The sequence below is a fragment of the Cololabis saira genome, chromosome 20 (assembly GCF_033807715.1).
Source record: "Cololabis saira isolate AMF1-May2022 chromosome 20, fColSai1.1, whole genome shotgun sequence".
In the NCBI taxonomy this organism is placed as follows: domain Eukaryota; kingdom Metazoa; phylum Chordata; class Actinopteri; order Beloniformes; family Belonidae; genus Cololabis; species Cololabis saira.
Window position 1 is genome coordinate 34,575,311 of NC_084606.1, and position 14,539 is coordinate 34,589,849.

Below are 14,539 nucleotides of genomic sequence, written 5' to 3' on the forward strand. Positions count from 1 at the left end.
CTTGTAAAACCTACACTGTTCAGGCTGTAAACATAATACCTCACACCCAGGCTCACACACTCGCCGCTGCTGCTGCCTCCCGTATCCCCAACCGTCACCCTTTTCCACCGGCCTCCAAAATAGTAGACCAGCTCTGGTCCATGCACGGAAGCGTCGTCACTTTAACGTGAGCTGCAAGACGACGTGCTCCCCTGCAGCCAGAGGTGGGTAGTAACGAGTTACATTTACTCCGTTACATTTACTTGAGTAAGTTTTGGGAAATGTTGTACTTTTAGGAGTAGTTTTGAATCACTATACTTTTTACTTTTACTTGAGTAGATTTGTGAAGAAGAAACTGTTCCTCTTACTCCGCTACATTAGGCTACGTTGAGCTGTTACTTTTCTTTTATCCCTTTTATCCGCGTACGCGTCAATCTCATGACATCACTGGGTGATTCTTTGGGGAAAATGTTTGTTTTTGCATGTTTTGTCACATTTACACAGACTCAAACACACACAGAGTTTCTATGAGTTCATGTTTGTTCTAGTTCTGCCTGGTTAAAAAAGAAAAGTACAAAGGCTTGACATTTTGTGCTACTTGTGCTTAATTTATTTTTTTATTCTGTTATTATTTTATTTATTTTATTATTTATTAAAGTACTTGAATTTACTTTAAGATTATTTTAATTTAAGCTATTTTTTATTTTTTTATTAATTTTAATTTATTTTATTGATTTAATTTGCCTGAAGATGATTATTTTTTTACTTCTGTCTGTTTGAATGGTTGTGTTAAAAAAATAAATCAGACGTTACTCAACAGTTACTCAGTACTTGAGTAGTTTTTTCACCAAGTACTTTTTTTACTTTTACTCAAGTCATTATTTGGATGACTACTTTTTACTTCTACTTGAGTCATATTATTCTGAAGTAACAGTACTTTTACTTGAGTACAGTTTTTGGCTCCTCTACCCACCTCCCCCTGCAGCAGAGCGAGCCGCAGGCTTAAGATGTCTGTTAGTATCTGTGTAAGAGTGTGTGTTTGGGGCGTTTCAGGATCAAACCCTCATGTCGACAGAGCCAGCACCGAGGAGACGACCACTGACAGGTGCTTCCTGCAGCAACGCAGCAGGTGCTTCCAGCTCACACACACACACACACACACACACACACACACACACACACACACACACACACACACACACACACACACACACACACACACACACACACACACACACACACACACACACACACACACACACACACACGCTGGCAGATACTTTACCACCAACACAGGATTGTGCATGTACCAACACACACTTTTCCCCTGTGACAGACAGAAATTGTGCGCTAGTAGCTAAACTTAACTCTTGTGTGATTAGTTTGCTTGCAGCAAACCCAGCATTAAGATCTCCATCCGTCTCGGTCCAACGTTTTGTTTGATATTAACTGTTAAAATTGTCATAAACTGTACGTTTTAGCCACCTTCAGACAAACTTTAATCCCCTCAGCATACAAAAGGTGACATCCACGGTCGCAAGGAAGCTGTTTTCATCCATCTGATAAAGTCACATGTGCCTTCTGGTTTTGTCTTCTTCTTTTGTTCTGTTTTACTCTCCTTTGACTCTTTAGTCTTTCAAGCTCGTGAATGCTGCTCTGCTAAGCTGGAAAAATACTAAAAAACATGCTTTGCATCTCACCAGAGGTGTCAAGTAACGAAGTACAAATACTTTGTTACCTTACTTAAGTAGAAATTTTGGTTATCTATACTTCACTGGAGTAATTATTTTCAGACGACTTTTTACTATTACTCCTTACATTTTCACGCAATTATCTGTACTTTTTACTCCTTACATTTTAAAAACAGCCTCGTTACTCTATTTCATTTCGGCCTTTAAAGAAAACTATCGAGTTAAATTGCTCCATCCAGATAGAGTGAATTTGGTTGTGGTTGTTTCAGATGTTCTTGTCCAGTTTTGTTCTTACATCCGTTCCCTCAGATTCCTGCAACTAAACTTGGATGTACATTCCAATAAAGGTTAGGATAAATGATAACATGCCTCTGAAGTTTGACTTTTTGCACCATTACAATACTTATAGGAAACTAGTCATCGTATCTGCTGCTCTCTGAAACACATGTTAATGCTCAATAGTACACATATATGGTTCTTTAATATATTTGCATTATACTAAGATACATTCATTTTCAATGGCTTTTGTCCTTAATGGCTTTTTCCCCCTTACATTACTTTTACTTTTATACTTTAAGTAGTTTTGAAACCAGTACTTTTATACTTTCACTTGAGTAAAAAACTTGAGTTGATACTTCAACTTCTACAGGAGTATTTTTAAACTCTAGTATCTATACTTCTACCTGAGTAATGAATGTGAATACTGAAGACACCTCTGACTGTACGTTTTAGCCATCTTCAGACAAACTTTAATCCCCTCAGCATAAAAAAGGTGACATCCATGGTCGCAAGGAAGCTGTTTTCATCCATCTGATAAAGTCAGATGTGCCTTCTGGTTTTGTTTTTTTCTGTTTTACTCTCCTTTGACTCTTTAGTCTTTTGAGCTCTTGAATGCTTCTCTGCTAAGCTGGAAAAATACTAAAAACATGCTCTGCATCTCACACAACCAATTTAAATATTCAGAAATAATAATTTATGTTCAAACTGGCTAGCAGAGGGAAGAGAGGATCCAAAGCACTCTTCTTGTGAGGAGTTATTTTATTTTAGGTGTTGGTTTACCTCCCTCACAGTAAGAAAACTATCAATTCAATTCAATTCAATTCAATTCAATTCAATTTTATTTATATAGCGTCTAATACAACAGAGTTGTCTCTAGACGCTTTACAGAGACCCAGAACATGAACATAAACCCCCGAGCAGTTATTACATAAACAATGGCAGGTAAAAACTCCCCTAGTGGGAGAAAAACCTTAAGCCAAACAGTGGCAAGAAAAACTCCCCTTTAGGAGGGAAGAAACCTTGAGCAGGACCAGGCTCATAAGGGGGGACCCTCCTGCCGAGGGCCAGACTGGGGGAGTCAGGGACGGCAACTTGGAAGAAAACGGGAAGAAAGAAACGTGCTGCTCTGTGTTGTAACTCTGTTTCAACATGCAGAAAAACGTGATTCTTGTTATGAAATGACCAGAAAAAGGCTCTTTGTTCTTTTAGCAACAACAATACCCAGAATGGATTTTTTATTTTTTAAGATAAAAAAAAAATCTTGATCAAAATGTACCCTCTATCAAAGAGTTTTCTCCGTCACCAGAACAGATCGTTTGAAAATGTCGAACTGGAATTCACAACTGACCCAGTGACGGCGTTGCCATGGAGATGCTTGTCCATAAACAAATATACTTACTACCAAACCAAGGCCAAGTTTACAAATGTGTAGAAATGTAGCACTTTAAACTTATTACATGTCAAACTTCCCAGCAGAAATGTAATTGTTTGATTTGATTTTAATTTTAATGAGAAAGGAATCTAATCTGTTGGTGAAATCCCACATATAAACTCCAAGAAGTAATTAACTACACAAATTATATAAATTATACTGACTAGATAAAAGTTAGAGCAACTTTACCAATTGAGCAAGTTATAAATGTTATATATAAAACTAAACCTATATGCATGTACATATTTTATCATTGTATCACAGTTTACTTTATTTGTCATCTGTTGCTGTTTCTTGTTTGTTTTATTCTGTAAAAAATGTAAATAAACTTTGAATTTAAAGTTACTGATAAGAACTGATATCTGTCTGTTTCATGAGCGGTTTGTCGGTGAAAAGTCAAAATTCTTGACTGATGTTCTGGCATAGACGGCTGCAGTATCTAAGGAACCGTGCCGAGCTGAAACAGCTGGAGGTCGATCATTAAACAGGGAGAGGAGTCGTGACAGGATTCAGAGCAGTTTCGACTGTGAACAGAAAACGTGTTTTGCAGCAAAATGGCAATTATTTTCAGCAGTTATGCTAACTGACCCACGTTAAAATAAATAGCTATTTTAAGATTCTGGCAGGACTCAAAAATGTCTTCCACTTCAGTGATAGTTTGGATAGGCTCCCTGCAAACAAACAGGAGTTATTTTTACTTTATAAATGTCAAAGATCATACAAGTCCACTACCGATGTTGCACGAACTGTCAATAATCTCAAAAGGAGGAGCGTTTCATGGCCTCTGATTCTATTTAATACTTGTCATCAATGCTGATCCAGCGCTATGTAAGCAGTTACTATTAATTGCCATTTTGCTGCAAAAACATATTCTGTTTTCACTCAAAACTGCTTCGATTTGCACTGTTGTGATTCCTAATGAAAATGTTCCGCCCTTATTGTGTAATCACAGACCGATGGTTGTTTTTTCGCTGAGCGTTCCTTTAATCATGTCATGGTCACCTTAGAATCAGCCATTACCCGAACACGCACGTGTTGGACTGCGTGAGGAAAACCTACGTCCACACCAACACATTTATACAACCGAAACCAGAAACCCTCTGCAAGAAGACATTGTTAGTCAGCAAACTATGGAAATATACCATCTTAAAAGTTGCTAGTTGATTAAAACCTGTCTCCCTTTAATTTAATATTTTTTCATCCATATATTCTAAAATTGAATCTTCTTTTTAATTCTTCTTCTTCTTTCTTTTGTATCACATTATAACTTTTAGTTACCTGGTTTAATGCACCAAACAGACGAGTACCTGTAAGTAAAAGAAAGCAAAACAATGACCAAAATGACCAAAAAAAAGAGCGAGTTGATTTAAACTTTTTGATATGAAAGTCCCCAAACAACATGAGTAGGTGTGTAAAAATAAATAAAATAAAATAAAAATGACATACAGTGATTTAATTTACCTGAATATTCAGATTTTTTCTTGAATTTCTAATAATATTAGATGTGCAGCTCTAGCTACAATTATATTATATATAAATATTATATATATATATATATATATAAATAATAATATATATATATATATAATAATAATATATATATACATATATATATATATATATATATATATATATATAGATATATATATATATATATATATATATATATATATATATATATATATATATATATATATATATATATACATACACACATCACATAAGAAATTACCTTTTTTTTTTAAATGTCAGTATATGGACCAATTAAAAACCTTTAAATTTACTTTGCCTGGCTACATTTTTTTTTTGTGAGAAAATGTCATTAGAAAAAAGTCTAATCCCAATAATAAAAGCGTTTTGACATTTTCTCAGAAAACAGAGTGGATGTTGAGTTATTGCACACAGGAACTGAACAAGACTTTGTGATCTGCTTGTCTGGGGGCCCCCATAATCTGCCAGCTGGTTGTTGGGCCGCTCGGCCCTCACAACTGTAGAGAAGTTTGAGAAACACACCCCCGACCCCCCCCCTGGACGTACTGTATGTCCAGCCCTGCTCCGAGGTCGTCACTCAGCGAGTCTATTTTTCTCTTTTTATTTTCAATCGCAGGCTTCAACACGGCAGCGGAGCCAATCACTGACGCCATCGCTGCCAAAACAGCATGACCGCTCAACAAATGGGAGCTCTTCCATCTGTCTTAAAAAACCCTGGCGCCATTTCCCATGAGCCATTACGCCATATCTCCCAAATGGAAGCAGAAGTCATGACGACAAGTCAGGCGGATGCTTTTTAGATCTGTTATCTGGGCTCCTGACGGAGTATCCCAGGATTTCTGTCCGGACAGATCTCTGCGTCAGCTGTCCGGGCTGCAGATACAATCAATTCTTCCCAAATTTAAAGGAACATTTTAACCGACAACACAAACCGAACCTTTTGCATTTAATGAGAAGAAAATAATTTATGATTTTAATTATAGAGAATCTGCCATTATGTGAATTTATGGTCAATTTTACTCATTGAGTAAAATAATATAAATAATTATGACTCAAAAAATATTTAATCTTAAAACTAAAAGACAGAAAAACTGCACAACCATTCAGACTTTAATTTTCAAATGCAACTTTAGAAAAATATGAATGTTTTATATTTCACATAGCACCATCAGTGTTGGTGGAAAACTGACTGTTATTGTATTTGTCCAATAATCCATCGTAGAAACACACACCGACAGCTGAAAGTGTAAACAGGAGTGTGTTTTTCTGTGTTTCCTTCTTTGTCCCGGCAGTTTTTTCCTAAAACTTTGATTAGAAAGCGAGAAGTTATGGTGCACGAGGAAGTCTGGTCCGGTTTGTGATCTCCGGCACAGCTGGACGAAGTGTGCATGGATTGGAGTTGTGGTATGTATGTGGAGGAGGCCGTATTTGCAGAGCATGTATGACGTGTCTATGTGACAGTTGCTCGTGATGATTGTTTAACAACGTGGCGGCATAATCCAGAAGTCAAAAATGTGAGCGGTACTGTATCTGTGTCTGACAGGAGAAATGAAGAAAGAATAAAAAAGCCACAAAGTCAGTAAAGTTGCCATGTTTTGTTTTGTTTTCTGTACATGGGTGTCATTACCCGATGTGAGTCGCTACCCGATTTGAGTCACACATGCGCAGTCGCGTCCAACATCGTTGGCCATCTTGGAAAGCAACATACGGCAACACCACTTGGACAAACTACAGTTACGTTGCCAGACTTGATAAACAAGATATAAACATACACTTGTTTTGATATACACTACTCACAATAAGTTAGGGATATTATTTACATGATTGCTTTTCCTATTTGGTCTGAATTTTAATGAAATAAGTAAAAGTTCCCTTTGATATTACTAATGATGAATGAGACTATGAGACACTAGTGTAAACTCTAGTGTGTTAGAGTCGCTCCTGTAGTTTCTTGTGCTGGCCCCCCCTTTTCTTCTCTTTTTTCTCTTTTGTACATGGTGCAGCATCCTCTGCCGGTGGCGAAGAGTATCTCTGAATGCAAAACACCGGATCCTGCAGCGTGGGAGTGAGAGAGGCAGGGTAACGGCCCGGGAAGGCGGGGGAGAAGTTTGTCCGTCAAGACTCCTCTCCCTGGCCCTGCCCCTTCTCAACCTTTCCCCGACCCTGCACCCCAACCTGGGACTTGCTGATTGGGCCGGAGCTTCGGGAGCTGCGTGCTGGCCTGCGGTCCCCACCCCTGGTCATCCCGTTGCTGCTTCCACCTGCCTGCTGTGCTGCTGACGTCCCCGACCCCTAGTCTGGCCCTCGGCAGGAGGGCCCCCCCTTATGAGCCTGGTCCTGCTCAAGGTTTCTTCCCTCCTAAAGGGGAGTTTTTTCTTGCCACTGTTTGGCTTGAGGTTTTTCTCCCACTAGTTTTTTTTTTATCCCACATTCATAGAGCTGGATTTGGATTTCCTATAAAAGTTCTGGTAATGAAAAAAGGCCAGGATTTATCTGATGTTTGATGTGCACTCTTATATTTTTATACAGACAAGGGTATCCCCCTTTCTAGCTCTGTCCCAGCCCCTCCGCCCCCCCCCCCCCCAAACTGTTTCCTGTACTCCAGCGCATGTGTGACTCACATCGGGTGCTTTAGGTGATGAGGAAGAATTGAGACGGGGGTAACGTTAGTGGGGGTGGGGGGGTCCAAGCGTGTGACACGGTCAAATGTGGCGAGTGTTAGTGCACCATAAATTTGAAACCAGGAGTCTGCGGAGTGTCCTGACAGGTGGAGGATAAAAATGATAGTCTAGGTCTCCCAACTTTTCCCTTCTCCACACTTTTCTTTCTTTATCCAGGACTTGGGGTGGAACACGCCAGAAGAGGAGCAGAAGAGGAAGATGGCGGTGTGTTTGTGGGCTGAACTCTATGTCTGTCCGTGTGTGAGAGTGGCATCGCTGAGGTTGGTGCGTTTGCACCGTGAGGTTCTGAGTCTTTTTCAGTCAGCAGGTGAGGTGGGATGTACCCGGAGGAGCGGGCCTTTGCGTGCTCCCCGCGGCTCTGGTGGCCGTGCGGGGATTTTGAGGGGCAGCGGCCCCGTTTGTCCTGCCCCCGGAAGCCTCTGAGTTTGTGGATCCAGTGTTCCCGCCACTGGAGGGCCAGCGTGGAGCGGTCCGCCACCAGGCGACTCTCCTCCGGGCCCCAGCCCCGCTCCCCTTCCTCCGCGCCGATCAGGAGGTACGTCCGGCCCACGTGGAGGGCCGGGCAGCCGCAGTTCAGGTCCCGGTCGGGGACCCAGAGAGACTGGGGGCCCCTGCGGACCCGGGAAGTAGAGCCCGTACGGAAGGCGGTCTGTACGGAGATGGAGAACTGCCACCAGGGACCTGACCGCTCCATCCCTCTCACCTGCACCTTCAGCACTGACAAACACGCACCGATCAACACCTTTAGAATCTGATCTCTCAAACCCATCACATTGATTTATCTTAGACTCCTTAAAGGGGACCTATTATGACTTCTAATACCTATTTTAAACAGGCCTTGAATGTCTAAAGGCCCTGACACACCAAGCCGACTGTCGGCCGCCGGGCCGTCGATGAGCGTCGGTGCGTCTGTCGGCCTAGTTTCCCCAGTGTGTCCCGCACGTCGCTACAGGTCGGCCAACCGTCGGCAGCTTTTCAGCCGATTCGACATGTCGAATTAGCGTCGGCCGTCGGTCAAAGACCTCACTCTGTGATTGGCTGTTCCCAGAATTTCCCAGAATGCTTTTCTTCGTCATTTGCAGACTGAATCAAAAAAAAAACCAAGGCGGACATTTCTTATTTTTTAGTGAATAAAATCAATATTTTGAGTTAGTTTCTGCATAAAAATGTGTTTTGATTACATTTCTAGCGAGAAATATATATTTTACTTTCATAATATTCACTCAGTGAATGTATATAATCACTCGCTTTCCCGTTGTTCTGAAGTCTTTTTCAAACCTCGCCAGAATAAAGGCTGATTTATGGTTCCGCGTTACACCAACGCAGAGGTTACGTGGCGACGCTCGCCGTACACCGTACCCTACGCCGTACCCTACGCCGTAGGCTCTGCGTCGATTTAACGCGGACCCATACATCAGCTCCCGAGCCGGCAGGCAGAAATCTCGAAATTTTCTGAGCAAATTTCTTAACAGGCGTAGCTACAACTGTTAGATTTCATCTATTAAACCAACATTTATCTTCCTAAATGATTTATTTCAGCCAGAGGTAATTCTCCACAGAGCTGCAGGTGGTTGTGCCGCCTGGTCGCCGCTGTTTTGTATTGCACTTGTGTTTTCTCAATAAAGCTTTGAAAAAAAAAGCGCTGTCCTCCTCCTTGAGGAGGACACATGTCGTTGGGTGTCGTCTTCGCGGTGTGTCTAGTGCTTCTTTTTGAGCCCGACCCAGCCCGACACAGGCGACGCGAGGCGACACAGCAGTCGGCCAACAGCGGGCGACATCGGGTTGGTATATCCTGGGCTTTAAAAACAAGCTTTTGATTGTTTTTGCTAAATAAATTAGAAATTCAGCCTCGGAGCATAATAGGTCCCCTTTAAATGCTGCACTTTTACAAAATCCAGATTTGAATCACTAGTCATTTCAGTTTACCATTTGATACATTACTGTTTATTCACTAATCAACACAATTTAAAATGAGTTCATATTTATGATATTATTGCAAACTTTGAAATGAAAAAAAAGCCACTTACCGTAATCTTTTAGACAATAGGTCTCCAAGTTCATCCTGACTTTAACCTGAGAGGGTTGGCAGTAGGAAACACACTCCTCAGCTGCAGGAGAGGGGGCACACGGGGAGGGAGCGCGCAGGAAATGAGACGGTATCATTCGTGGCATACATATCAGCACATGTCTTTGCCCCTAATTACAATATGGCTGCTTCTATTTGTCATCACAGTATCCTTTGACCAACACACGACCCCCCCCCGCCAACAGCAGGAGCAGGTGGGACATTTCTCCAGCTGCCGCTAGGAGGGAGTGCTCAGCCACTCCGGGACCAGCCCGGAGCTGCCGGGCCCAGAGCTGCTCAAGGACAATCTGCTCAACAATGTGGCCCGAGCGAGGCACGCCTGCAGAGAAGCTTCTATAGGACTGCTCAGGAGAGCCGTAAATCTGAATGTTGTACCTGAAGTGACATCAGCAGGGGGAATAGATTATAGAGAAGGAGAAAGAAAAGTATTTTATAAGAGGAGGAAGACCTGGTTGTTCAATCAGTTCCTGCGAGTTCTGTGAGTTATTCGTTTTCCTGCATTTGACAATGAGACGTCTTATAAGTTTATAATGGCAAAACCTGAACTGGTGTTTCACTGAAGAGTGCTGCCCTCTCCATCAGGTTTATTTCTTTTTTATGTTATCCTGCAAGCTATTAAATCATCTCTGTGGGAAAATGAAGTCATTACTTTAACATTAACTCACGAATGGAATAAACTCCCATAAAACTGTATATAAGGTTTTTATATATATATATATATATATATATATTAGGAATGGGCGATATTTTACCGTTCACGATATACCGCCAAAAAAATTCCTCACGATAAGAATTTGTATCTCACGGTAAAAACGATAAATTCCCGTTTTTGTGTAAAGCTGATTTATGGTTCTGCGTTAAATCCACGCACAACGTACGTGAAGGAAGGAAGGAAGGAAGGAAGGAAGGAAGGAAGGAAGGAAGGAAGGAAGGAAGGAAGGAAGGAAGGAAGGAAGGAAGGAAGGAAGGAAGGAAGGAAGGAAGGAAGGAAGGAAGGAAGGAAGGGAGAAAAGAGGAAGGGAAGAAGGAAGGAGAGAGCAGGAGGAAAGAAGGAAGGAAGGGAAAAAAGAAGGAAGGAAGGAAGGAAGGAAGGAAGGAAGGAAGGAAGGAAGGAAGGAAGGAAGGAAGGAAGGAAGGAAGGAAGGAAGGAAGGAAGGGGGAGAAGGAAGGGAGAAAACCAGGAAAGGATGAAGGAAGGGAGAAAAGAGGAAGGGAAAAAGGAAGGAGAGAGCAGGAGGAAATAAGGAAGGAAGGGAAAAAGGAAGGAAGGAAGGAAGGAAGGAAGGAAGGAAGGGAGAAAACAAGGAAAGAAGGAAGGAAGGGAGAAAAGAGGAAGGGAAGAAGGAAGGAGAGAGCAGGAGGAAAGAAGGAAGGAAGGGAAAAAGGAAGGAAGGAAGGAAGGAAGGAAGGAAGGAAGGAAGGAAGGAAGGAAGGAAGGAAGGAAGGAAGGAAGGAAGGAAGGAAGGAAGGAAGGAAAGGGGAGAAGGAAGGGAGAAAACCAGGAAAGGAGGAAGGAAGGGAGAAAAGAGGAAGGGAAGAATGAAGGAAGGGAAAAGGGAAGGAAGGAAATGAGCCTGAAAGAAAGAAAGAAAGAAAGAAAGAAAGAAAGAAAGAAAGAAAGAAAGAAAGAAAGAAAGAAAGAAAGAAAGAAAGAAAGAAAGAAAGAAAGAAAGAAAGAAAGAAAGAAAGAAAGATAAATTCCCGTTGATGACGTTTTTGTGTTACAAACATGGCTGATCTGAGAGCGAGATAGATTTATAGTTACAAAGATGGAGTTGAATTGGTATTTTTTTATCGTCATTTTTATCGTTATCGGGATAAATGCCAGAAATTATCATGATACATTTTTTTGTCCATGCCGCCCATCCCTAATATATACATATATATATATATAAACCTTGTGTATATGCACATTGACACTGCATTTCAGAATATAATATTATACAGTATTTTTAAGTATTTTATTATATTGTAAAGTATTTTATTGTATTGTTGCTGTTGTTTTCTTTTTTCTTTTTCTTTGCAAACGAGAGCTGCAATTTCACTAAACTTGTTCAGCGACAATAAAGACATCTAATATATATACAAACATATAATTATACCTAATTATGCAGAAAGACTAAATTATCTGCAGATATAAGAGATATTATTTACTGTCTTAAAACCATGTAAACCTGTTGTTATTAACGAACAATAAATGTAAAATGTATAATTTGGAAGGCTTGACTCACCTACGCTGTACTGAGACTGGTACGCTGGAGTCGGAGCCACCTCCTGAATTCCTGTAGAAAAACACGTCCACACAGGTGTCAGACACACAACATCAATTCTGAGCTGTCACTTTCTTGCGGTTGTGTGTTTCATACGTTCACACACCTCTCGGTTCGTGCACGTACCCACACGGTAGATAAGCAAATGTCAAACGGGCCGCATGTGTGGTCCTTTTATGGTCTAGAAAACACACCCTGAGAGGCTCCAACACGCTAACTTCACTTTTAGTCATTTAATAAGGTCATACCTTCACTTTTGTTTTGTCTCAGACATTAAACAGATTCTAGTAAAATCACTCTTTGTGTGTGAGTGTGTGTGGAGGATGAAACACTTAGTTGACCACGGATAAATTACCCAGAGCAAATGCTGTATTTATGAGGCAAAGAATACCGCCATATAAGACAATGCTTGTCTTGTTGCTACCAGAATGCAGTAGGTTAGTCCATAAGTAAAACATTAAGTCATAATGATGACCAATAATCAACGATAGAGGGTACCACTAATCGTCTGTGCTCTGTTCTGATTTTACCGTTTCTCAGCAGCAGTTTTGTAAATCATATATCGTCAATATATTGCATTGATTAACTGGATGGTAATTTTACAACGAGCTAGAGGTCAATATAAATCAATATCATATGTTGAATCAACATTATCTCTTTCATTCACATCAAACTGCACCAAATAACTAAAAAAATCAATTTCAGGTTTTCATCTAAACATTTAAAATGAGAGAGGATCCGTTCCTTGAAGAAAAATAGACCCCGAAAGGTTTCTTTGTAACATGTATCAATGTCTGACCAATATTTTCATTTGCTGTCGATGCAATTGGAGCCTTCATCATGGAATCGATGCATCAGTGTACAGTAGATCGATGAAGCGATACGTCTTTGCTCATCTCAGTTCATGAAGCCAAACCTTGACCCAATCTCTGTCTGTCTCCCTGCCTGTCTGTCTGTCTGCCTGCCTGCCTGTCTGCCTGTCTGTCTGTCTGTCTGTCTGTCTGTCTGTCTGTCTGTCTGTCTGTCTGTCTGTCTGTCTGTCTGTCTGTCTCCCTGTCTGCCTGTCTGTCTGCCTGTCTGTCTGTCTGTCTGTCTGTCCGTCCGTCCGTCCGTCCGACTCAGGTCACTTCACTCCCTCCTGTCTCCAAACTGGACTAAATTATTAGTGTTGAGTGGAACAACATTTTAGCAGAAAAATAAATGCTCCAAATGCATAATTATGACTGTTTGAGCTCTGCGGGCTCCAGACGGTAGCACGGCTCTAAGTGCATAACCTTTGGCTGGCTAATTTGATTGATTTTTATTTTTTCATGAATGAGTCAAGTTATGAAAGTTATAATTTTAGAAGCAGCAATAGGGCTTGGTCACAAAGGTGCATTCTAGGACGTGGCGGCCATGTTGGATGCCTCGTGAGTGTAAACAAACAGCAGTGTAGTAGCAGTGAGTAGCACCAAGTGAACAGACGGAACGCAAAAAAAAGATGTTAAACTGCTGGAAAGGAACTGGAATTTACCGGGATACCTTAAACAAGGAAGCCAGGGAGCAGTGTATGGAGAAAATAATGATTATTAACGGTCTGGATCCATATGAAATCCCTCCTAAAGAATGGAGCTCCTTGTCGGAGCTCCGCTCTTTAGAAAGGTTTTACTGCCGCGGTTCTGCTGAACCCACGTCTCAGGCTACCTTGTTTAGGAGTGTTTGGCAGCTGCTTTGGTAAATGTTTGACTCGCCATGTGTTTCAATAAATTAGTATAATAGTACAACAAACAGTACATGTTTTGTATTACTCTTACTTTTTTCTTTTTTGACCACTATATTATGCAGAAGAGGCTCCGAGGCGTGAGCAATATTTTTGTTTTTCTCATGGGATTATTTTTTTCCTCTGCAGCTACAAATAGAGTTAATATTTTTTCCTCAACAAACTAGTTTTATCTGAAGATTGGGGTTAATTGCACCGCAGAGAGCTGGCCAGCAACTGCGTTTAGCTGGAGAAGTGGAGAATAAAACCCGTGTGAATGATCCGACCCGGTCTGTGTGAGTGTTTGTTTGTGGTTTACTGTGGAAGGTTGTTTGGTCGTTACAGCCGCGATCCAAGCAAGCCGACGACTCTTTTACTCTTTTATCTCAGATACTTGGTCTCCGTGGTTCTGCCTCCGAGCAGGAAAGCGGTGAAAAGTTAAACCATTAGTGATCTTTTCCCCACGTCTGTTATGTGTGGAGCTGCTGCAGCTACAACACAGCAACGGGTTACCATGGTTACAGAATAACGGAAAGTAACGATTACAAGTAAGACACGACGAAGAGGGAGCACGTCTGTACACAGTTCAGTGGTCCGAAGAGCAGCTAAGGTAGCTTCCAACATGGCGGCTCCGCCATGTGATGACGTCAAGACGACCAAGCCCTATATGACATTTTAGGTGGTTTTTGCACACAAAAAAAAAAATTATGAAAAAAAACCCCATTCATATACAAATGACTGTCTTGGTTGCTGCACCGGCATGGTAGTACTAGTACCACAGCGATGCCTGTATTAGACGCGTCCCTGCTCCAACGCACCTGATGCAAATTAATGGATCCCTTCTTCGACTTGTCATCAAGCTCTACGCTGTTATAGACCATGAATTGATATG

The 14,539-nt window shown here is 41.2% G+C and overlaps 1 protein-coding gene across 1 annotated transcript in view; it reads right to left on the bottom strand.

Moving 5' to 3' along the window:
* Window positions 1–5,534: 5,534 nt before the first annotated feature.
* The window catches only part of ntn5 (netrin 5), a 31,642-nt gene continuing 22,637 nt past the window's right edge, over window positions 5,535–14,539 (bottom strand). Inside the window, 3 exon segments of the mRNA XM_061709534.1 lie at window positions 5,535–8,270; window positions 9,581–9,661; window positions 11,871–11,921. Coding sequence (XP_061565518.1) covers window positions 7,702–8,270; window positions 9,581–9,661; window positions 11,871–11,921 — 701 coding nt within the window. The 3' untranslated portion in view covers window positions 5,535–7,701.